Raw genomic sequence first — 26,292 nt, 5'->3', positions numbered from 1 at the left:
TGGGCGCATTTAAAAATCTTTTCTTTTTTCCCTGTGCCTAGATCAAAAGAGAAAGATGGTTTATAAGAGAATAATTTTTCATAGGTAGAATAGTAATTTGTTATAAATCGTAATCAGTGTGTAATTTGGAGGGTCTGGTTATAGGGACACACTAGCATATGTTATATTCGTGCAGAGATTTTTTTTTCTCCTTGTAAAGGGCCAATAAAACAGACATCATGTTATGAGAATCAGGTGCTCAACAATGAGAGTTTCTATCTATTTATGTATTTTATGGCAGTTATATCCCACATTAACATGAACTAGGTTGAAACCTCAGAGCATTTAAAATCTTTTTATTTTTCCTGTGTCTAGTTCAAAAGAGAAAAGTAGTTTGTGGGAACTTGATTCTTTTGTGTTGTAGAATGCAGTGACATATTAGAAAAATACACTTAATATTGTGTATTACTTCTACTTAAAAGAAAGGTATTAAATAATTAGGGCAGAGTTACCTTCATGCAGAAGCCAAGAATCAGTTCTGTGATATATATTTATTTCTTCTTCAAATCAGTTTTCAACAGCATTTTCTCAATTATTACCCAAATGTGAACACAATTATAATGTTAATTTAGTTGTTTCTGAAGTCTATTCTTCTGTCTCACTGTATTTCCAGTTTTGGCACAGTATAAGTCATCACAAGGAAAAAATATAAGAAAACCAATGGACTGCATTAGGGGCTTATAGCTCGTTTATTATGTTTAAACAAATGAGAGATTTGCATGAAAGAACATATTCATATTGATTATTTTGACTTATGAAAAACACATGTCCCTGAAACATGTTCAAAACAGAATAATCCATTTGTACAAAAGAAATGAGGTGAAGATGTGATTCCATGTGCCCCAATGAAAAGAGAGTTTAATTTTTGTTCCAATCTTTATAACACCACACTTCCCAAGACACATTACAACAGTTAAGATGAACCCATCAGTAAACTGGATATCCTCACTGAAGTTTGACCATGTATTATTAGTAATTTACTGTATTGTATAGAACAGTGTAGAAAAATGAGCACAAAATACAGCCTTTATCCACCAGCTACAATAATTGTTGAAGGTGTTTTAGTGATACTCAGTTTTGATTTAATGATATTTATATCTACAGATGGAACACTTTCAAATAAATTAAAAAGCTGTCAAGTAAAAAAAAAAAAAATATATATATATATATATATACATACATACCCAGTACAGTGCATTAAAAGGTGGAGGTCTCTCTCTCTATAGTCCTCCACCTTTGAATGTACTGTTCTGGGTGTATTTGTGACTCCGCCCACTGCCAGCAAGCTACGCCTACTGGCTTCAGCACATATAATGGGTTAGATAGCCTCGCACCGTGACGTCTCCTATTCTCAATCTAACCTCCTTGAATTTATCCAACTTCCTTGTACTTAATCGTGACTTCCTTCCAACTTCCAAGGACAGTCACTCGCTCCTTCCGGAAAGAGCCGGCCCTGTGTGGTCTGTGGTGGAATGGCTTCGAGTTGTGCTGGCCCGAGGCTGAGATGGCTTGTGTGGAGACTTTTTAGGGAGGGCAGTGGTAGTCGTACTGGGCTTCCTGGGGCAGGCCTTGGGGGAAGTTGTGCGTATGGTAGTGTGGGAAAAGGAAGTCGTGGGCTGTTGTCCGTCGCTTTTACTCTGGGGGGTACCTTTGGCCTTTACCAGACGCTCAGGTTTTACTTAAGGAGCCAGGGACACAGTGCAGAGTGCAAGGTAAAAGGTTCTTCAAAAGTGACTTTGATGTTGCTCTCTTTTTTTTTTTTTTTTTTTTCGTTTAAAACGCTTTTCTGTGTTGTGTTCAAACTGTGTTTTCTGTTTGTTTTCTACTTACGGTTTAAACGCAGTATGGTGGAGGAGTAGCTTAGTCATTGGAGCAGTAAGCTGATAACTAGGGAAACCTGTAAGTTCTTTCTTGGGTTTGTAAGCCTTCTGGGGACAGGGACATAACCATCAATCGTGTACACAAGTTATAATGCCTTTTCACTGGCAATGAAAAGATGTTCCCTAAATGTAAACCATGGTATTTGTGCTATTCGACTTATATAGCTCAGAGGACTAGCATTCGTTTTAAAGGAAAAGCTTGCATTTTTTTTATGTTTCCCTCATTTTAGTGAGATCCATCACTACGATGCCTTTATATAATGTTCAAGCCATATGTACGTTTGGTTACTTGGCAGTGGCACAACTCAATTTGATTCCGTGATCCAGCTTATGCCCTTATCATAAATGTGTGGGAGGATGAGAAATCTGCTCAACTACAGTGTAAAGGCTTCTGCTGTGCCTTCTGGAATTTGGCTGAAACCACCAACTCGGTGAAGTGAGAGAGAATGCACTACAAATCAATACTGTAGGATATTTTGCAGCTAAATATTCTTAAGGGAATTTCCACACACCTTTGTTCTGGGTAATTTGGGGCTTCCTTTCAATGAAAGTACTGAGGTAGCCTGATTTTATTAGGGATCTACTCGAAAAATACAGCATCCTTTGTTTCTGTTACAGATTCTTGTGTGTTACACATTTAAGTTCTTATCTTATACCTACCTGCTAGTATACATCTACTAAGAAAACCTAAATGCTGCGCCATCAGAGATTTGCTCTTGCATGTCATAATAGCAAAAATATAATGTCTGTAACTCAGATTTCTACTTTTGTATGGTCTTCTAGATGTAGTGCACTTTTCCTTGACGCATAAGTCCTTGAATATAGTAGTAGCTCCAGGATTAGGCAGGAAGAAATTACTACACGTGACTTGAATCATCCCAGTCCTCCAGACAGTAAGCAGTGCAAGGAACCTGGATATTAAGATTCCGGAGGAATTGAATGGGTTATTTAGAGTCCAAAGCATAGTTGTTGGTGCTTGAGCAGTCTTAGAGCATCGCTCCAATGAGTAATTGTTACAGAACCTAGTGAGGCACGCAAGCCCTGTTTGGGAGTGGGGTGGGGATAGGGAAGCAGAAAAACTTGGAATGCCAAATGGCAATAAATGTAGAAAAAAGCTATAGGCCTTGTCTTTTAAGTGATTTATCAGTTCTGTATAGATAAGGTAGGATGCAAGAAACAGGAAACACTCTCTGGCTGGGATTTGCTCAGTAGATGCAAGTTAGTTTAGGAGCTAATTGCATTCAGTCAGAATCAGCTGATAACAGAGGGACACTAGGAACAAACTTATTTACCACTTTCAGGCTTTCTTGGAGACAACACTGATGCTTTACGTACAACTGCTCCAGGGTCGTTAGGGGCACAAGCACACATATGTTCCACATATAACATTACCTGTTCACCCCCTTCCCGACTCTACTTGCAGAGTCCACATGCTCCTCAAGTGTTCCAAAAATACTCCTCTTGCTGCCAGCTGCATATGCACACACACACACACCTACACCCACTGTACATACACAGAACTACACCCCCCCATATGCTCATTCTCCATATACACCACCTATCCACATTGTGGGCCTACAAATAGAGAAAGAAGACATTTTCAAGTGGCTCATTTTGATTCTCTTTTTGTTTCACGTATTGTAGTGTCTAAGACCAGCCTAGCAGCAAGCACCAATTTTAGGTGCCTATGAAATTTTCATCGCCAGTATAGATCATTACAAAGCTTTGTGGTTAGGCATGTGAAACTAGGGGTCAGCAAACAAGTTGTAGGTGAAGTTAATGATGAGGTATTGATTTTTTTTTTTTTTTAATTGTACTAGTTGAAAAGAGGATAACTCTCAAGAACATCACAGATCTGTTATTTACCGCCTTTTTGAAGGAATTCACTCAAGGTGGTGTACACAAAATAAATTAAACATTAGCAATAGACAATTTCTGCAGTAAAAATATTAAAATAGTACAATATCAACAAAGTTAGTCCACTAAAAAGGTTACTCCCTACAACTTGTTTAGCTGTTATACATATTCAGGTGGACTAATGCAGCAATCGGAGTCCTCTGGTTAGATACAGAAAGGGAAGAGTTCTAGATGCACTTGTATGCTCATCTATGCAAGATACCAGAATACAAATGAAGAAGCCTACAAAAACGGGCTTGGATAAGGAGATAGATCTTATCAAGTTGTTAGATTGTGTAATTGGCAGCTGGGATGCATCCTAGGTAATGTAGTCAGCATAACCAATCTGATTCGTTGTTGTTTTTTTTTAACCATGAATCGTCCAAGGAGGTGTAATTATTGAATGTTATTTAATCAGTGTCAGAAGCAAGAACATTCCACCCATATAAAATGCAGTAAAGAGTCAAACTTAAATCCAAGCAGCGTGGTTTATTTGCTCCATCAAATAATGAAAAATATGTAAACTTTAAAATATTTATTGTATAATTACTCTCGTGTGTAAGGGGGTATCATATAAATTTAAGGGACATATCCTATGAATGAATAAATGAAATGGGTAGTGGTTCAGATTGACATCAGAACATGTTAATAATGTGCCTCAAAATGTCCTGAAAAATATTTAGTTACAGATGCCATGTAGCCAAAATTATCCACAGTCCAAATCTTTGCCATTTATTTTAAAGTAAAATGTGCTCCAAACTAAGGGCCTTTTACTAATGCACACTAAAAGAGCATGACCGTGGGATGTGCTGAGGAGTCCTGCGGTAGGTTCCTGCTCAGCATGTGCTAATCCCACAGTAGACATTTTTGTATTTTCCAGTATGGGAGATGTGCCCACGGGCAAAGAGTAGGTATGCCTATACTAATCAGGTAGTGCTGGCACATTTAACACATGCTACCCAATTACTGTGGGAGCCCTTATCACCACCTAAATAGGTGGTGGTAATGGACTCATGCTAATAGAGAAATTAGCATATGGTCATTACAAAAAAAGTAAGGTGAGGTGGCCATTTTTACCGTTGCACTAAAAGTAGCCACAGCGTGTGTGGAAAACCCACACGCTGATACCAGCGCCAGACACTTTTTAGCACAGCTTGGTAAAAGGACCCCAAAATTATTTAATTGCCGATTGGTCATTCGGTCAAAGTCAGCATGATGCCATACATATTGCCATTTAGTGTTTCAGTAAATCATTCCTATAGCAGTGCAGAGTGCCAATCCAGCAACTGCTAGCAAAACCGCAGTTGCAATGATGCAAGTGGACATGTAGTCTCTTATATGTGTAGTGCATACTGGCTCAACCATCTTTAGGTTTCCTGGGGTGAAAGCCAGAACAGAGTGAAGCCCATCTTTAGTGCTGACGACAGGCCAAACGGGTGTCAAAGATTTTGCTGTTTAAAGGAAATAGACTTGTTAAAGGGAAGGGAAATAGGACTTGATATACTGCCTTTCTGAGGTTTTTGCAACTACATTTAAAGCGGTCTACATATATTAAGGTACTTATTTTGTACCAGGTGCAATGGAGGGTTAAGTGACTTGCCCAGAGTCAGAAGGCGCTGCAGTGGGAATCAAACTCAGTTCCCCAAAGTCCACTGCACTAACCACTAGGCTACTAAAACTAAATCCACGCTGATATGGCCTCTTGGACTATTGTTTGAGGTTTTAAGGTATTAATTTAAAAATCCACTTATTATAAGTGAAGCAAATATGATCAAAATCAGTTGGTACGGAATACCATATCAACTGGTCATAAATGACTTCTGAGCTCAGATGAGTATTTATTAAAGAAATGTGTATACTGCTTTTAGAAATTAACATCTCCATTACAGTTTACAAACATCCACTAAATATATAACAACTCTAAAAATAAAATCCCATCAAACAAATCTTCTCTTTCGTAGCTAACTTACTATCCCACTCTATCCCTAATTGAAATCTAATATTCTGTTGGGAACAGCTGGCCTTTTAAATTATTCCTAAATATGTTAACTTACTGCTCTACTTGTAACTCTAATAGAAGCTCATTCTACTGTTGCACACATATGACAGTGAAAATTCTTGTAGCGAAAAATTCTTTCTGTGCCTCAGCACAAATGACCAACCTATAGCCATTGGTTGATTGTAGGAGACTGTTAAGGGTAGTATCATTTAACTCTAAGATATCAAATAGAATTGCTCTCTCTGAGTACCTTGTACAGTAGCACCAACATCTTAAATTAGTATGTATAGACATGGGAAGCCAATGACGTAGCTGAAATATAGTGCAACTCCAATCTTCCTACTGCTCTACATTCTTCAAAGGTTCTCAGGGCAGAGCAGGTTTGGTGTACTCTGTGAGTCTGCACATATACAGCCAAAGAGTGTCATTCTTAGTTGTGCACAGCACTTGCCTGATCTCTGCAGAACAGCAATTTTGAAGTAAAGAATCCATGATTGCTTTTCTGTGGTATCACATAGCCTGACCAACCTTTTCTGAACCTGCAGCTTATGAATATACTAGTTTAAAAAAAAGCCTGTTTCTCATTGAAACGAAACAGGCGCTAGCAAGGTTATCACCTTCTGCCATTAATGTTTTTAAGGGAAGTTCCAGGGCCGTCGTCCCTCCTTTCCAGTTCCAGGCCCCCTCCCTCCGAATTTTAAAAGTCATCCAGACTTACCTCGTCGGGGTTACAGCGGCCGGAAGCAGCGGTAAAAAGCGTGCTGGCTCAGCACTTCAGTTTTCCCTTCTCTGTCTCTCAGCTCTGGTCCCGCCCTCATTTCCTATTTCCACAAGGGCGGGACAAGAGCTGAGAGACAAAGAAGGGAAAACTGAAGTAAGGGCCGAGCCTGCATGCTTTTTACCATGTGAGGTAAATCAAGGTGACTTTTAAAATTCAGAGGGAGGGGGCCTGTAACTGGAAGGGAGAGAGGGACGATGACCCTAGAATTGGGAGGGGGGACGGACTACGACCCTGGAACTCGGAGGGAGGGAACGGACTTCTGGTGGGTGAATATTAAATGCAGCCTTCCCTTCCCTTCGAGGGCGGGGCACTGAGAGCGAGTGCGAGGCCTGTGGTTGGTCTCTTCCCCTTCTGACATGGTGTTTCTTTCTCTGGGTGATTACGAACCCTGCAAACACTACACGGCTTCACTGCCACGGAGTCAGCTTCAGAACAGAGGTGCAAATTATTATATTAGAATGTATGGGTGGACACACACCATATCAATTTTATACTTCTCATGATATGGGATAGGCAAAATGAACAGTGGTGATCATCAATGAGGAGGTGAAACAGTGAGGAGAAACATTAAGATATGATCTTTAATAATGACAAGGACCCGACATGGCTGTGTTTTGGCAAGTATTGCCTGTGTCAGAGGTCTGTAAAACATACAGAAAATGTATATATACAAAGCTAAAGAACCAATTTTTGAAATAAGTAGTATAAACACCACACAAAAAATATAACTTGACATATTAGAGGTCCTTTTACAACACCGTGGTAGAGCTACTGCTGTGTTGGCGCAAGCCAATCCGGCACTACCGCTGGCCTACCGTGGGAGCTGGCAGTAGTGTTGCCCATATCATATGTCATTTCTGGCATAACGGGAAATTGTTTTATAGTTTTAGTGCTAGGGGCTTACCTGGCGGTAATGGGCAGGGCTATGCACAGCCTGGTTACCGCCATGTTAGCACGGAAGCCCTTACTGCCTCCTAAATAGGAGAAGGTAAGGGCTCCCTCAGGAAACGGTTGTGCAGCAAGTATGTACTTATTGCATAGTCATTTCCATTTTTATGCCTTTTACCCTCTATGGTAAAGGGGGCCTCGGTACACAGCAAATCCACGCACCGACACCACCACAGCGCCCTTTTACTGCAGCTTTGTAAAAGGAGCCCTTAGACTTACAAAGTCCCATAGGTTACTATGAGACTAATTTTCAGAGCACTTAGACACACAAAGTTCCATAGATTACTATCGGGCTAATTTTCAAAGCTCTTAAACTTACAAAGTTCCGTAGGTTTCTATGGAACTTTGGAAGGCTAAGTGCTTTGAAAATATGCCTTATGTAACTTTGTAAATCTAAGTGCTTTGAAAATATGCCTCTTGGTCTATAAAAAAAAGCTAAAGGTGGCTGGTACCAAATCTATGCCTTTAAAAAATCCCTACTGAATATCAAATTTATGTTAACACATAAACATATAAAATTACTATTTTTAGAGAAAACCAGAGACAAAGGGGCTCATTTTCAAAGCACTTAGACTTACAAAGTTCCATAGGTTGCTATGTAACTTTATAAGTCTACATGCTTTGAAAATATGCTTCAGTCATCAAGCCAGCAGACAAGGGTGGAGGTATAGGCACCATGGACACAGTAGCATATGTTCAAGAGATTCAGAGACAGATTTGTGGTAGGGAATATTATCTTCCCTTGCAGGCAGAGCCTACAGATTAATTTTTGTTTTAAATAAAAGCAGCTGTCAAAACAGCTTTTGAGATGGGACAACTTTTGAAGAAGGAAAGGGACTTCCTTAATACTGAACATCCTGTAGTAACTATAGTATCCCCCAGATTCTATATAGCGTGCCTAGCGTTCTGTGCCAAAATCAAAGCAGATTCTACAACAGTGTGTGTAACTGAATTGGTTTAACAAGCCAATCAGCATTGTTAACAGCACTTAACAAGCAATAACGAGCACTAATGGACAATAATTAGAATTTACGCGCACAAATTGCTAAGCATTTTCTGTAATATAGAGCGCCTAAAATGTAATGCATGCAGACAAAAAGGGTTATTCTAAAATGTATGTGCGTAGTTATAGAATATGGCTCAATGCGCTTAAGACTACATGCTGGGATTTAGCCATGTTTTCATTGGTGTAAATGGACATGCATAGTTTTAGGCACTGGGATATCAACTAAGCGTATTCTGTATACTGTGCCTAAATCTAGACACCACTTATAGAATACACTTAGTTGGAAATGTTTTCTGCGCAGAATTTTTAGGTGCTATATATAGAATCTTCCCCTATATGTATTACTGAAGATTCACAAATCTATGACAGATCCTCCAGGGAGACCTATCATATCTGCTATTGGATCAGTACTAGAACCTCTAGCAATCTTTGTTGATTGATATTTTTTTCCTAAGACCATACGTTCCAAAGAATGGTTCCGATGTCAGAAACTCTTTTTATATGATCAACATACTTAAAACTTTGACAGAAGCTTGAGTAACATCATTCTGGTCACTCTAGATATAGATGCTCTCTCCACTAACATTCTTGAGGAGAAAGCATTGTCAATCATAAAAGATATATTGAGAATTAGATCAACACATCTTAGGATCCCTAATCAATTGATCATCAACCTAACAAGGATAGCTCTCACAAAAAAAAACAAAAAACAACAGATTTGAAAACAGTAACAGGCATACTTTTGTATTTATTTGGTGTGAGATACGCAATTTTAGACACTTTGTATGCAGAGAAGCCCCATTTTAGATACCAGGCACATTTATTTGTTTATATACCCAGCAGTGTGAGGTGAGGAGATGCGTTTAGACAAGATCATATGTGTATAATTCTTTAATTGGAAAAGGGGATTTTAACGGTATATAAGATTTAATTTGATGATTTAAAAATTTTCAGTGGTGAATTATCATGTGCATATATTTTTTTTTCTTAAATGAAGTTGTTGGTTTTTTTTTGCTAAAAATAATAATTTTATATTTGTCAAAATAAATTTGGTATTCACTAGGGATTTTTAAAGGCATAGCTTTGATTCCAGCCACCTTTAGCTTTTTTTATAGACATGATATACTGCATGAAGTTTATTCCTTTTAGGGTAACCAGCAATATTGACATCTTGGATATGATTCATATATGGTAGGCTTTTATATAGATTATATTTCAAATATTTTTATTCATATGTATGTTTGTGTTTTGTTTCAGCTGTAAATTGATATTGAGTGACTATTCATATATATAAAATAGATGACAACATTTCAGGTTTGAACTATAGTTACATTTTTTGTGTGGTGTTTGTACTGTTTATTTCAAAAATTGTTTCTTCAGCTTTGTATATATACATTTTGTTTTGTATGTTTTACAGACCCCCCTAACACAGGCAATACTTACTCCTAATTTTGTCAAACTGAACCATGACTCTTGGGAAAGTTCACAACCCAATCAATTTATTGCAAGAAGTAGAATACTCTGACCATGGCACCTGAGAATCCTGCTCAGATTAATTAATTGTCTAAGAGTGAACTTGACTCCCTTCCTTGGGCAAGAACACTGTAGCTGCCATCATCATCTTGAAGAATGTCATGGGAGCCATTGCCAAACTGAAGGACAGAACTCTAAACTGATAAATGTTCCCTTAACGTACATTTCAGGCTTTGTGAGCTTCCGTGATGGGAATGTGAAAAGATGGTTTGACTGAAGATACCACTGTACACAAGGTTTCTGTCCAAAGATGGGGAACCTGAAGAGCAGCAATTATTCCCTTCAAATCCAGAATGGGCAGAAGCGTTTTTCAGGACTACAAAATATATGGAATATCAGTCTTGACCCTTCCCTTGAAGGACAACAGATTTCAGAGCACCCAAACTGAAGAAACAACATAAAGTATCTTTGAGATTTAACCCATAAGGCATCACAATAAAGACATCTGAGACAGATTGAACTAACTTCAGAGCATAACCATTTTGAATTGCGTCCCAAGACCCACTGATCTGAGATAAGGATCCATCTCCAAAGATACAGATAAAGTGTGGCCCCTCCCCTTTCCAATTTCTGCAGAGAGGACCTGCAGTAGACAGAGGAGGTGCCACTTCCCAATATCTTAGCCCTTCAAAAGGAATTCTCTTTATGTGCGTCCACAGAGGAGTGAAAACCTTTCTTAGAGATCCGGGAATGTCCCCAATCCCTGGCATGAGATCTACCTGCCAATGCCTTACTAGAATGGAACCTGTCTTCCAGAAGGCACTGGAATCTAAACTTGCCCAAATTCTTAACTAACTTTTTGAGATCTGCTGGAGGCAGAGAAGTACTGACAGAATCCTGGCTGCACCACCTGTTATATTGGTGGTGATGCCAGAATCTTCCCTCTGCCTCCACCTGCTGGTAAGGGAACATAACCCACTAGTCTGGAGTGGTCTAGCAGGATAAGGGAATTCAGGTTAAGGTAGATTGACTGTTCTTATTGCATGGCTTCCTAGTCTCTTCTTATTGAGTGGTTACAAAGTTGTAGTAATATTGGTCTTGGCAAAGATTGAAATAATTCTAAATGATAATGATTTGGCTCAGTAGAATGAATTTTTGAGAGCCCACATCACTTTTCATGTGATGGCTCCTGCATCTGCTGTAGAAATTGATACTTAAGAGTTTTATAGATTATAAATACTTTCAGTCCTGTAGTCACATCTGAAGAAGAAATTTACATAATGTATTTGTGATAATATGTGCTAATTAAATATATGAAGGGCCTATAGAGATTGAATTGTTAGAGAGTCTCATATCCAGATAAGTGGCTGACTTGTCATCTTGTAAAGTAGTGAGCTGCAGTTCTCTGTTGTAGCCATAATAAACACTGCACACCTTTCTATGGGTCTGATGTCTAAAGCTACTGTGGGCAGCAGTACACGGGTAACGAGAGGTGCACATACAGATTAGCACACAAACAATGCAAAAATGAGTTTGGCATGGAAGTTAGTTTGCTCAGAAGATACCAGAGCACAGCACGTTAAATAATAAGTAGGACATTAACTATTCTGTCCCATTACAGAGAAGTTTTAAAGGGAGCGCAACATGAGAAAATTACCGCCAGGTCTAAGGCAGGCTAAAAGCGTTTTCTTGCCCTCCTGCATCAGTGTAGAAAAGCTAATAGGTGATCCCTGATTTCTCCCCACCCTCCCGACTGCTGATCTGACCCCCTGCCCTGACATTGAAAAAAAAATCCCTGATGTGTAGCATCCTCCTCCTTCCCCCCCCCCCACCCGGCATACATTTTATGCTGCCATCTTGGAAAATGCTGTCTCTTGACCCTGTGTGGTACATCCTGGAAAGCATTGAGTGGGGTCAGTCTGCCAAATGAGGGATTCTTCCTTTATTTGGTATAAGATGAAAATTCCCATATTTGGCAGACTGACCTTGCTTGGTGCGTCCCAGAATGCACCGTACAGGATCAGGTGCCACCATTCTCCAAGGTAGTGGCATGGAGACAGGGAGCAAGTAGGCATCACTCCTGCCTCTTCAAGGTATGCCGGGGTTGGGGGGGGGGGGGGAAGATGTTTTGATGGAATGTTGCTAGACACCAGGGAATTTTTTTTTCTCTTGGGGGAGAGAGAATACTGCTAGACACTTGGATTGTTTTTTTGTTGTTGTTGTTGAGGACAGGGTATTGGGTCAGGGGGGAGGGGGGTGGTAGACCACCAGGCTACCAGGGATGTTAGCACTGTTGCAGACTACGTCAACTTTTTAAATTCTCCATCAGTTTGTGAGCCAGTTACTGCTCACGTACTAAAAGGAAGGGGGACACTTTGCCAATAAGTTGCGGATTACTGCATGTTTTTAGCTTGACAGTAACTTGCATGCTCATTGCTAACTGCATTGCCACAATACATTTTGGAGATAGTTTCGCTGTAAAAGCTACATGCGAAGGCATTGGTGCATGGCTCTTTGTGGCTTTCTGCATCAGTCCTATGTGTCTGTGGACCTTATGTTCTGTACTCTGTTGATGCATTAGCAACAAAATTAAATTATGGCTGAAGACTGCTATTAGACCACTCTTTTGAGCTCTATTTATGCATTAGATAATCAAAGAGACTCTCTCTTTTAATAACGTTCTGTTGAAAATATGTCAAGATTACAGGGATCTACGTGTCTCTGAATATGGAAGACAATATATGGAAGGAGAGTATTAAGCAATGATGTCTGCACCAGTGAATTCAGATGTTACACAGTATTGCAAATACGTTAGCACTGTGTGTATTTCAGTTCCCAGATGATGTTCTACAACTGACCCTTTATCAATACAAAACGTGCCCATTCTGCAGCAAGGTCCGCGTCTTCCTTGATTACCATGACCTACCATATGAAATTGTGGAAGTGAACCCGGTGCTGCGGCATGAGATTAAATTCTCCACTTACAGGAAGGTACCCATCCTCATAGCACATGCAGAAGAAAACCTGGTGAGTGTCTGTGCTAGAATACTACAAGAGAATCCTGGTCTCTATACTTATCTAGGAAATGTACTCTGTTCTCACTGGCTATGTTGTCACTCACAGTGAATGGAACACAAAGTTGTGATTAGTCCATTGAGTTTAAATCTTGAAATTAAATTCATGATTGTTGCTGCCTCAATGAAAACTCATCCTTATTTGTTATTTAGCTTATTTAGTGTTTATGATCTATTTTAATTCTAGCTTCAAATATTTCCAGATTGTGCAGCAATATTTTTTATACAGAAGTTGTGAAGTTAAATATTTATTCCTACATAATCTATTTAAGTTTGTATCCTGGTGAAAGTTCAAATATGAATCACAATGTTTAATCACATTTATGTAGGAATAGATTTTTTTTACAGCTTTGTTTTATAGGCTTCATATCAGAAATGACAGAGCTGAAATCTGTCAGACTAGGTGTGCAACTTAGCAGAGGTAGTTATAAATCATGAGTGTGGCTGGGCAACTTTGGTGAGGTTTAACCTTGAGCTGAATTTGTTTCCTAATAATAATAATTAAAAAAAATATGCATCCGTGTTTGTTTTCATTATGTCTTACAGCAACTAAATGATTCATCTGTGATCATCAGTGTGATGAAGACTTACCTGTTATCCAGGTAAGGTGTTATGGTCCTCTCAGCGCATTGAAATCCACATACTGTAAATAAAGGATAGGTAAATTTTTTGGTCAAGCAGAAACCTCTTGCTCCCTTTAGGCTTCAAGCTCAATCAGAATTGGCTTCTATAGTGTGTTAGCACCACCAAGCTCCCTTTTGAATTGCCTAGAGATTTCCCCCTACTTTTAATATCCCTCTGTAAGTTTAGCTCAGCTGTTCTTGGTGAGTTCCTCAAGAATGGTGGTTTTGCCTTTTCCATATCAGAACTCAAGGTAACTTATGTACCTAAATATATAACTATTTCCTGGCCCAGGTGGCTCACAGTCTAGTTGTACCTGAGGCAGTGGAAGGTGACATGACTGGCTCAAAATCAATCTGAAAGTGGACAAAGCTATGGGGCCAGATGGGATACATCCCGGGATACTGAGGGAGCTCAGAAAAGTCCTGGTGAGAACTTTTAAGATGTATTCAATAGATCTTTGGAGACAGGAAAGGTTCCGAGGAATTGGAGATGAGCTGATGTCCCTCTTCACAGAAGTGGAGACAAGGAAGAAGTGGGAAATGACAGGCCGGTAAGCCTCAAGTCAGTGGTAGGAAAAATAATGGAGTTGCAACTGAAGGAAAATATAGTTAACTTTCTAAAAGCCAACAGGTTACAAGATTCGAGGCAACAAGGCTTTACCAAAGGAAAATCCTGCCAAACGTATCTGATTGACTTCTTTGATTCGGTGACAAAAGAACTGGATAAAGGACATGCACTAGATGTAATCTACTTGGATTTCAGCAATGCCTTTGATATGGTCCCTCACAGAAGGATTCATGAGTAAGCTGAGAGGGCTGAACATGGGACCCAAAGTGGTGGACTGGAAACTGGTTGACTGACAGGCGGCAGAGGGTGATGGTAAATGGAATCCGCTTGGAGGAAAGGAAGGTGAGCAGTGGAATGCCTCAGGGGTCAGTGCAGGGACCAATTCTGTTTATATTTGTGAGAGGTATTTTTGAAGGGTTAGAAGGAAATGTTTGCCTTTTTGCGGATGACACGAAGATAGTCAATAGAATGGATACCCTGGAGAGAGTAGAAACTGAGAAGAGACCTCCAAAAATTAGAAGAATGGTCAGAGGTTGAGTGAGATGCATTCTGGACTGAAGCTCCATCCGGGGTTAGCGGTCTCTGGGAAATGTTGAAAATTAAGATTTAGATCATCTAAGTTGGAATTGCAGCGTGCCTTTTGACAAAGCTAACAGCAAAACTTGGCCAGAGTCAGGCAATGGACCTTATGCAAGTGAAGTACTGAAGGACATGATTTTGTTTCACCTTGAAGAGCGAATATATTATACAATTAGTGGTGTGGACAACGTGTGATGTGGATAAGTTCTCTTTGTTTTACACCTAAGAGGAAGATTAACTGTTTAGAGACAACTTTATATTCTTGAAAAGACTGCATGAAAAGATCAGTTTTGCATTGAGGGGATACCCCTGAAACTATATAAGAACTATTGATATATAAACTTTCCTTTTTGCAGGTCGTCAAACAGTTGTAATTGGTGGTGAGTGAGGTTCTAACAGTAAAGCTGCATTATATTACTCATTGAATAAATATGTGTGCCATATCAGTATGAATTCGGTTTGTTATCCCTTCACTAAATTGTAGAAAGGTTTGCATAATTGAAAGTATGAGTAACAAATAATTAGTATTCTTGATACATTTATACAGGGCTTTTTTTTGAGGGGGTACTGAGTACCAGCACCTTTTCCACTGTCTGCTAAACTTGACCCATGATTCTCGTATTTTAATGAAAGAGCTCAGGTTCTACATACAAATTCTGCCTTGTCAGATTCTATGACTGATTTCAGGGGTCCTGGCTATTGTAGGGTGGGTCCTCAATGATCACTCCACCCCTGAAGGGTGGCCTGGCATTTGAGTACCGGCACCTTTTTTGCTAGATAAAATGCACTGCATTTATACCTGTGACCTGAAATAGTTAAAATTTAATGCCAAGAAGTGCAGTGATGCATTTAGATTGCAAAAATCCAAAAGAGATGTACCAGATACGCGGGGAGAGATTGATAAGCTCGGCTCAGGAGAGGGACCTTGGGATAATGGTGTCTGAGGATCTCAAGGTAAGGAAACAATGAGACATGGTGGTGGCCACAGCCACAAGGGTGCTAGGTTGCATAGAAAAGGGTATAACCAGCAGAAGAAAGGAAGTGTTGATGCCCCTATACAAGTTGTTGTGTTCTGTTTTGGAGGCTGTATCTTGTTAAGGATGTAAAAACACTTGAAGTGGTTCAAAGAAAAGTGATGGAAATGGTATGGGGTTTACGTAGCAATAAGTATGAGGACAGACTTGATGACCTGAACATGTATACCCTGGAGGAAAGGAGAAACAGGGGTGATATGATACAGATGTTCAAATATTTGAAAGGTATTAATCCACAAACAAACCTTTTCCAGAGATGAGAATGGGGTAGATTTTTTTAACTGAGAGGGTGGTAGATACTTGGAATGCTCTCCCGTGGGAGGTGGTGGAGATGAAAATGGTAATGGAATTAAAAAATGCGTGGGATAAACACAAAGGAATCTTATTTAGAAGGAATGGATCCAAAGAAGCTTAGTGGCGATTAGGTGGCAACACCGGTAATTGGGAAGCAAAGCCAGTGCTGGGCAGACACTCTGTGCCCTGATCATGGCTAAACAGATTCCGCTTCAGAAGTTGGAGAACAAAGGCCCCTGCTCGGCAGACTTCTGTGGTCTGGCCCTGATCCTGGCTGGACAGATTCAGCTTCAGAAGTTGGAGAACAAGGCCAGTGTTGGTCAGACTTCTAGTGTGAGCTGTAATTGTGGCTGAATAGATTTGGGTGGGTTGGAGTGGAGCTTTTCAGGAGCTTCGATCACAACTTCTGAAGATTTAGAACAAGGACCGTGCCGGGGAGACTTCTACGGTCCTTGCCCTGAAAATGGCAAGGACAACAAATCAGGATCAGGTATACGTATTAAGTCAGTAGGAGAGGTAGGTTAAATCAAGGTTTCCCAGATTCACAGTTCCTTTTTCTAACTGCTGAGCTACTCCTTATGAGGATCCTATGTCTGACCACTAGGTGTCAGCATTATATGGTGACATACGCACCTTTGTTTTCTAGGGGCAACAGAAGCCAAGCCTGGGAATTGAACCCAAGTCTTCTGAATGGCATTATGCAGGACTTGCACCTAGGTTAGCTGGCATAAAAATTTTGAGTCCCCATCAGAACAAGTCTAACTTAAAACCTGGTTGAAATGCCACCTCTCTTCCCTATTGGCTGCCTATCTGCTTGCACTCAGAAAATACTAAAACACTCTTGATTTTTCTTTAAGTAATCAAATTGAAGTATTAATGCTCATTGTTTTGGCCAAGATCAAGTGCGAGGTCTGAACTATTAGTTAAAGATATTACTTGACTGAGAAGTGAGAATCTGTACCCTGCGAGAGGTGTTTTATTGCCCCTCTTTAAACCCCCCCGTGGGATCTTTCCACACGGAGGTGTACAGAGGGTTTGTTCTTCTATGATCTTGTGGACCGCCTCCCTGAATTCCGGTGACACCCCTTCCCATGGGTAGCGCTGCTGGGGAGGCATCAGAAGGCTCAGTTCAAATCTAATTCCCATGACCACAGCTTTCTGTCTATTAGGATCTAAGTGGATCTTTGGCCATTTGTGTTCCCACATATATTCTATTAAAGGCCAACCCAAATTAGTTCAGGGACTGACTATAACTTGTGTGTGGATTACCTTGTAGAACATATGACAGGTAAAGAATGAATTAGAAATAAAGACAGAAATAGTTTCCAGAAATAAAGTGTTTATTCTTACCAAAATCAAGTCTTCAAATTGGTATAATCATCAGACATATTCTAGGTTCAACTGCACCGAGCTTTTTGCCCTTGGAGAAGAGTTGGGGAATGATCCAACTATCTGCCAAAATCTCATCTCTTTTATAGGCGCAGGTTTCTATACAAGTCAATGGCAAGACCCTTTTTTTCTTAATATTGCACAACCTCTGAATCATACTTTCCTTTCCGGCAGGTGCCCATTTGTACCCACCTCTCCTTTCCGTTTTAGCTATTGCAAGAGATTTTGCAATTTCCGTTATTGTCAACAACTTGTTTTTCTTGTTACAAAAATATCTGTTTTAGCTATTGCGCATGATTGTGACATTTCCGTTTTTGTCAACAACTTGTTTTTCTCTCTCTTGATACAAAAATATCTTAATATTAACATATCAGTTTCATATCATCTTTCATATCATCTTATGATCTGAGTGCCATCTTATAGAAACACAAACTTCATTTTAAAAACCAAACTTCATCCATTTTTGTCCATTATTTCTACATCTTAGGTGCTATGTTCAATTTGACAGTTGTACCAGATTTTGTTAAGACCCATCATGCAGGCCTGCTTTTGCAGGTTCCCATCTATAAGGCCATTGGTGGGCTTTCAGGCCTAGTCAGGGCTTCTCAGCTGGCCAAAGCCCGGTAACTTGGCCCACCACCATTCCAGTGGATAGGCCTCAAGCTACAACACATATTAACAGAGGTTAAATGATCTGCTGCCTGATGCTATTGGCAATACTGATATATAATATCCTTTACAAAAGTATAAGGATTAGGCTACTGAAGTAGAAAAAAATTGTAACTTTTCTTTATAGTAGAGATTGGCAGTAGTTTTAGAGACTGACTTCATTCTACACAAGAATCTAAAATTAGTGGACAATCTCTATTTTAGAAAGCTATCACAGGACCATTAGAATCCATGAGCTTTGATGGCTGGTGATTGCCCTGTTGAAGCTGTTCTTCCTGATGCTCTCTGAATATGCAGTAACATATTTAAAAAAAACCCAAACAAATTCTTGTGAAGGGCCACTGAATTTCTTTAACAAAATTAAGACAAATGAAACTTTTGCTATACAGCTCTAACCTGGTGAGGCATCATCAATATTGTCCTATTAGTGCTTCCTGTGGGCCAGGACTACCTAAGTAGTGCCTAAGTGCTATAGCATCTACCTGAAAAGGAGGTAAATATGTGGTTGGAGCACTACAGTGGTCAAAGAGTAGTGAGAAGAAAGCACTTCCAAACGTGGAGACAAGAAAATCTCAACACAGGGCCTTATTTTGGTGCAAACCGTTCCTGCCTCAGGATTCTAAAAAGTTTCACGAGGCCACTGCTTGAAGTCTTGGCAGCCATTTTAAACAAGTGGCGGCAGTGAATCAGCAGCAGCAGGTAGGAAAGAGTGGGGATCTTTCCTGCCCTGAAGCAAACCACCAGACACCAGGGTGCTTTGATGTATATGTGGGCAGGGAAAGCAAAGCTCAGTTCAATTGTACGGCAGGACCTGGAGGGGATTCCCCGCGGGATTTCCGCTATTCCCGTGCAGCTCTCTAGTACGTGCCAAGGCTGACCCCTTTCCCTTCTTCTCTTTGTACTTACCCTAGACTCTTTAATTAGAGAAATACAAACACATCTGGAAATACGAGGGGTTTCCATCAGGGACAGTTCTAAAATCTCAGCTTTTGCAGATGGTTTATTGGTACCAGGGGCGTAGCTAGGTGGGGGCATGGGCCCCCACAGATTTAGTCCTGGCCCCCTCTACTTTCGACCCCCCCCCCCTCCCGGTAAGGTACCTTTGCTGGTGGGGGTCCCCAACCCCCGCCAGCCTTAGTCTTCTTTAGCGCTGGTCTCTGGCGCGTTCGCTGATCTGTGCAGTGAGTCCTGATGTCCAGCACGTTCCAGCACAGATCAGTGAACGCGTTGGAGACCGGTGCTGAAGAAGACTAAGGCTGGCAGGGGTTGGGGACTCCCGTCAGCAAAGGTACCTTGCAGCGGTGGGGGGGGGGGGGGGGGGGGGTCAGCAGCTGGGGGAGGCTAAAATGTGCCCCCCCTTGGGCTCTGGACCCCCTCCCACCGAGGTCTGGCTACTCCCCTATTTGGTACACCTTATTCATCCACATCAGTCTTTATCAACTTTAATGGAAGGTTTTGAGGAATATGGGGATTATTCAGGTTTTAAATTGAACTTAACAAATCTCTAGCATTAGCCTCTCGGGCCCATCTTCGCACCCAGTGGCCTGGCCCTTTTCCTTCAAATGGGCTGATGGAGCTTTTAGATAGAAATAAATTATTGGAGGCTACCTCTCACACATTTGCAGGCTGGAAACATCTACTGCTTAGTTTACATGGTAGGGTTCAGTTATTCTGAATGGTAGAATTCCCATGCTGGTTATAGACTCTTCAAATGTTGTCTTTGCGGTTGCTGAAAAAAAAAATCTTGCAGCTTTGCAGAATTTAACTAAATTTTGTTGGAGAGGTCAAAAGCCAAACTTCCTTTTCATATGTTACTCAGGTCCTGGTGTTTGGTGGATTTGGATTACCTAACATAAAACACTATAATCAGGCCTGTTTGCCAAGATGCATGGGTTTACACCAACTCAGCGTCCATCTGGACATATGCAAAGCTGCAGTATAGTCTTCAGTCCAAACTTTACTTAGTAAACAGGCTCAGTATAATCATCACAGCTTGATAATGTATTAGATCATCAATCAGTGTTCTAGAACATGCTTGCAGAATTGACTAATTGTTGTCTACAGATCCCTGCCTCCCTAGAGCTTTGCACACAAGGGACTGTCCTGCTCAATCAAGACAGAGGAAAGGACCATTATTAGCGTAGGGGCACTACCACACACTAGAGATCTTTCAAAGGTTTCAAGAGCTATGAGAATGCCTGCATCTGGAGCCATCATGGTGATCTCACCAACTAGTGTGGCTGCATTTAACCTGCTATGTATGTATGGAAAACCCCTGTTACAGGTAAACAACTCGGCTTTCCTTGCAGATGAGGTGGCTAATTTCAACTCTTTATTGCTCGTAGGAGGAAAAAACTGGAAGACATTGTATCCTACTACCCCTCGATGAAGGCCAAAAATGAAAAGGGGAAAGAGGTCATTGAGTACAATAACAAATACTGGCTTATGCTGGATGAACAAGAGACTGAATGTGCATATCCTACCAAGGAATCCAGAGCGTAAGAATTGTCTGGGATGGGGATTAAGCATATGTGAGCTGCCTTGTGTATAAGGCAGAGGTTCTCAGCCCAGTCCTGAGGACACATCAAGCCAGTCAGGTTTTCAGGATATCCACAATGAATATGCATAAGGCAGATTTAGCAATGCATGCAAATGTCTCTCTTTCAATATTCATTGTGGATATCCTGCAAAACTGATATGTCCCGAGGACTGGGTTGAGAATCTCTGGTATAAGGTGATAGGTCACCAGGTCAATATACTATCTGTCCTGTACAGAGCCAAGTTGTAGACAATTTTTTCTTCAGGAATTATTTTCAAACTGGCCTGTGTGATTTTGAATTATGGATAAATAAAAAGAATTGTTTGTTATTAGCTTAGATTTGTAATTCCCTTTTCCCAAGGGTCAAAGTGATGTACATGAGGTTGAAGAAATTTGTAGCTATAACCTTGGATACTATATTTGACAAACCATAACTAATCTGGATATCACTGAATAAAAAGTTGGGTGAAACTGAGAGCATGCTTGAAAGTTTAAAAAGAATCAATTAACTTTTGACTGAAACCATTAAGGATCATGCAGGTAGGATTGAAGTCTGAAAATGTGCAAGGGGTACTGTACAGGACTGTGTAGCATGTCATCATAAGCTGGGACAGCAGGAGAACAGTTTCAGACTTAAGAGTATTTTCTTATGTTTCATCCATAGCCCCAAGAGAATTATTTAGGAAGTATTTGATGGTAATTTTAAAAGTTCCAGATGAGTCTCTGTCCCGCTGAGTAAAGTGTTTCGTCTTTTTTTTTTCCATTAAGATTTTGATATAAATTCATCATCAGAGCCTGTACAGCAGTCTGTGGATAGCATGGATGTTACAGCAATACTGGAGACTTAATTGGATAATGTGATGAAATATGCAATTCTTGCTTCCTTCTTGTTTGTGAATAAGCATTTAATCATGAAATAGTTTTTCCATAATAGGAATAATGCATTTATGGGGTAATGAATTTGGTGTTTTCCTGACCAGTGTAGGGAGACAGAAGAGAAGCGCTTCCTGGCTGATTTCCTTCCTCTGCTTTGTGTTATAGTGTCACTAGGCGCATATGGAGCCTGTCTTGTATAATCTGACAACAGCAGCAGCAGCAGCAGCATTGCACTAAAGAGACCTAACGTGTAGAGAATGATGGAGTTGCTGAACTGACATGACATATGCTTTTTCTAGGGAAGAGATGAAATGGCGACGGTGGGCAGATGACTGGCTGGTGCACATCATCTCTCCCAATGTTTACCGTACTCCAAGAGAAGCCCTAGCTTCTTTTGATTATATTGTGCATGAAGGGAAGTTTGGAGGTGTTGAGGGCTTCTTTGCAAAGTATGTTGGAGCAACTGCCATGTTTTTCATCAGCAAAATGCTGAAAAGGAGGTTTGTTCAATACATGTATCTTAGTATTTTATGTGTAGCCACTTTAGACTTATAGAACTGTTTCAGCCTATAGTATGCTGCATCCTACATGGCACTCTGGTGGGATGTGATCATTATTAATGTCATCCAAAAAGATACAGTCCAAGCTAGAATCTAGACATCACTTTTTCTCAATTCACCCTCCATCGTGAACTCCATTGTAGACTGCAGCTCACCATCAGCCTGCATTCCTTCTACAGTTGTTTCAAGTCATGATTCAAAATCTTTTAAATAAATGGTATGCTTTTGTGAGAAACCAGCCCTTTTATCCATACGTGCACCAAAGCTAATAAAATGTGCTTCTTCCAATACAGGCATAACCTACAGCAGGATGTCAGGCAGGACTTGTATAAAGCAGCCAATGACTGGGTGGCAGCTATTGGCAAGCAGAGGCAATTCCTAGGTGGGGAACAACCAAACCTTGCTGACCTGGTGAGGAAAAGCTTTAGGCTAAAGTCTATACATTTTTATTGCTGGCTGCTCAGACAGCATATTGACAATACCTATATGTGAGTGAGGGCTGGAGCCCTTTAGTTTTGTAGGAAGGTGTAAGACAAACTGTTTCCAGAGTTTTAAGGTTTCTGTCGTGGGGCCTATATCAGCTAATAAGTAAGATTGTTTGGGAAATTGGGGGTGGGGGGGGGGGGAAGAGGTTGCAGTGAAATACATGTTTTGCTTTGTTTTAACTTGTCTTCTGTCCAATTTGTACTTCTTTTGATTATTGTACTGCTTGTTTGACTGACTGTGCATAACGCTTTGTGTAGATAGCTAAGGAAGCAGAGAATTTATACTTACATATATAAATTATTATTTAACTAGTAAAAAAGGCCCGTTTCTGACACAAATGAAACGGGCGCTAGCAAGGTTTTCCTCAGAGTGTGTATGTTTGAGAGAATGTATGTGAGTGACTGTGTGTGAGAGAATGAATGTGCGACTGTGTGTGTGTGTGTCAGAGAGAGTGAGTCTGGGTGCGAGTGTGTCTGTGAGAATGAGAGTATGTGCAAGTGCGTATGTGAGACACAGTGAGAGAGAGTGTTTCACACAGATACAGTGTGTGCGAGAGAGTGTGTGTGAGAGACAGACTCTCTGTGAGACTGAGTGTATAAGACCAAGAGAGTGTGAGTGACTGTGTGACACATAGAGAGTGAATGTGATACAGTGTGAGAGAAAGACATTGAGTGTGTGTGTGAGAGATACCTCCCCCCCCCTCGCTGGAGTCAGGCCCCCCCCTCCCTCTGGTGTCAGCCCCCCCCCCCCCCCCCCCTCTCCTCTCTCTGGTGTCTGAGTGTTGCTGTGCTTCAAGGAACTCACCAATCCTATTTAATAGAATGCACCGCCATTCTATTAAATACACCTTGTGTAGTTGGTCACTTCTGCTTGTGACGAACCCGGAAGTACGTGATGTCAATTCAGGAGATGGATGCAGAGAGCAGGAATGCCTCAGCCATGCAGTCAGCTTCAGAATGTTGGAGGTGCGTTTTATTATATAGGATATTTACATGGGTAGTCTGAGGTCAGTGTAAAAATATATGCTCCAGTGACAGTAGGGAGTGTCTCCATACAAATGAGTGGCATCATCCTGTGATGGTGATTTTCCAGAAGATTCTGAGCATTATTTAAATTTGTGCTTCATCCCTACCCCCTTTGGTGCCAATCTCACACTGATACTGGCAACAGCAGCATTAATCATCTGTTTGGTGTTACTGGACATGAATCAGTTTCCTACTTAAAGAAAGAAAAAGTTTGAAAGTCTATTTCAAAAACAAGTCCTACCGTACAGGGTCCCCACAGGAAGGGCAAGATCTATCTGTGACTCTACTCCCAAAGAGCCTGTCTAAGGCACCCACAGGAAATGCCAAAACGTTAAACACACTGGAGGGGGCATGTCTGAAGGCTTTTGAAAAGATGGTCACTTAGACACATGGTTCTTTCTCCCTCCATGCCCTCAGTTGGAAAGAGCTAAAAAATGAAGAAAAAGCAGTAAGAAGGCATAATGATAAACTTTTAATGGTTACTCACATCCAGAGTCTTCAGTGGGTAAGCATATCGCCTCATTGACTATACTGTATATTAGATTTGGTTCCCATGGTGATGTCGCTAGCAGCAGACCAACCAATTCCTGGGAACACAACCACACCTCGACAAAGACTAACGTCACCCCAATCTCAAATCCCTCAGAGATATTGAGAAGCGAGTAGTTTCTCACCTTCCTGGTCCTCCAGATGGTCAAGAAATCCTTTTGGCTTCTAAAAAAACTGCTACAATTAAATCTTAGCAGTCTAACTGCAATAGATTTGCAAACGGGTGCACAAGAACAACCAGCAGTTAGCATTACATCCAGTTAACAAATTTGATTGTGCCTGTTGCTTTCTTTCAATTTAAAAAATAGACTCTGTACAAGTCCAATTGTTAGCCATTTCAACATATCATGAACAGAGTACTGGGAGACCCATATCTGTCTACCCATTGGTATCAAGAGGTGCAGGAGAACACAAATTAGAGACCATCCATTAAAAAGCTTATCCCTTCTTGGGTCCTTAATGTTGTACTTGCCTAACTTCTTCAGGTCCCCTCTGACCCATTAGGGGAAGCACCTCTAAAATAGTTAACTTGGAAAACATTATTTCTAGCTGCAGTAACTTCTCCATGTAGCATGAGTGAATTTCAAGTTCTCATACATTTTATGTATAATTTTTTTCCTAATAGTTCTGAATATGCATCCAAAATTTATACTGAAAATAATTTCTGATTTTCACCTTAATCAGAACATCATTCTCTTCCTCCCTCCCTCCCCTAAAAAAAACAAAACAAACTGTCTCACAAAGGTGAATCCTGAAGAAGTGCTGAGACAGGACCTGCACTGGTGTGTATTTACCTGCTGGGAAACTATGCTTATACTTGGGGAAAGGTGGAAGTGAGGCCAAATTGATAATGTCACCATCTTATTATATATATGTCTGCTTAGTAGTTTATAGTATTGTAGAAGTGGGCACCTCCATTTAGGCGCCCATGTGAGAGTAACAGCATCAGAGTGCCTAGATTCTGTCAATTGTGTCTTAACCTAAGCAATCCTGCTTTGCCTGTTGGTAAATGCATTTTTTTCAAACTGCACTAGTTTTGCTATAATGCAGCAACTATTCCTACACTGGGTGCTGGTATGGGGTGAAGGCTATTTTAAATACCTTTCATGCAGCTGTCACAGGATGATGTTGCCCATTTATGTGGATGCATTCCTCTGCTGTCTATGGAAGTCCCATGTTACTGGTAAGAAACTTTTGCTTTTTCATACTATTTAAAAGTGCCAGCAAATGTATTTTTATTAGGGAAGTATTTTGATTTGTCATACCTGTGCCTGAAGATGTGTACTTACTTTCTCTTATAGGCAGTTTTTGGTGTTCTTCAAGTGATGGAGGGGCTGGAAGCCTTTGATGACTTGATGTCTCACAGCAAGATCCAGCCCTGGTACATTAAGATGAAGAAAGTGATCCAGGAGACAGCTGAACACCGGGCCACTACACCAGCTGCACTAGCTGTGCATTAAAAATATTCATTTTAACAATGTTGCACCATGTTATGTTCTAGCAGCAAGTTACTGAATTTTGTTTTACTGGGCAACATGCTAATTCGAGCTTGCCTCACTAGGTCTTACATTTGGATACCACATCCTTGTCTATAGTACTGATCTTTTTTTTTTTTAATTATCATTCTAAAATAAATGTAAAATGTTTGCCTGGTGAAAGTTTCTCTTATTAAGATGCTGGCAGGCATGAGAGAAAAAATAAAGAGTACAAAACACAACTGCAGTTTTTTTCCCCTCAGATTATATATTAAGCAGTGTTTCATATTCAGAGCATTTCAGATACCAGAGGCTTCTATGATCGTCTGCTAATTAAAATGAATGCCTAATCTCTTTTTTTCTGAGTTCAGGTAAAACGAATACATATTCTTTTTGCCACATGTACATTATTCCTCCCTAACCATGTCCCGTCATTGACTAGGTGCACAGACTGCCTTTGCTAAGATGAAGAAAACTCAAGTTCTTATTTTCTTGCATTTCTTGATTTACCTTCTGCCTCCCCCCCCCCC

General features: G+C 40.5%; 1 protein-coding gene across 2 annotated transcripts; it reads left to right on the top strand.

Annotated features, from left to right (window-relative positions):
* Positions 1–1,413: 1,413 nt before the first annotated feature.
* On the top strand, positions 1,414–26,004 carry PTGES2 (prostaglandin E synthase 2). Of its 2 annotated transcripts, none has more exons than XM_030207925.1 (7): positions 1,414–1,751; positions 12,855–13,049; positions 13,643–13,698; positions 20,598–20,750; positions 21,967–22,167; positions 22,521–22,638; positions 25,589–26,004. In XM_030207925.1, the coding sequence occupies exons 1-7, from the start codon at positions 1,512–1,514 to the stop codon at positions 25,745–25,747; spliced, it is 1,122 nt and encodes a 373-aa protein (XP_030063785.1). In that variant the 5' UTR covers positions 1,414–1,511; the 3' UTR covers positions 25,748–26,004. The 2 variants fall into 2 exon arrangements, with proteins under 2 accessions (XP_030063785.1, XP_030063786.1); XM_030207926.1 differs by having other exon boundaries at positions 1,688–1,751; positions 12,723–13,049.
* The last annotated feature ends 288 nt before the right edge of the window (positions 26,005–26,292 follow it).

The sequence above is a fragment of the Microcaecilia unicolor genome, chromosome 6, assembly GCF_901765095.1.
Source record: "Microcaecilia unicolor chromosome 6, aMicUni1.1, whole genome shotgun sequence".
Taxonomy (NCBI): Eukaryota; Metazoa; Chordata; class Amphibia; order Gymnophiona; family Siphonopidae; genus Microcaecilia; species Microcaecilia unicolor.
This window is presented reverse-complemented; position numbering and strand designations above follow the sequence as displayed.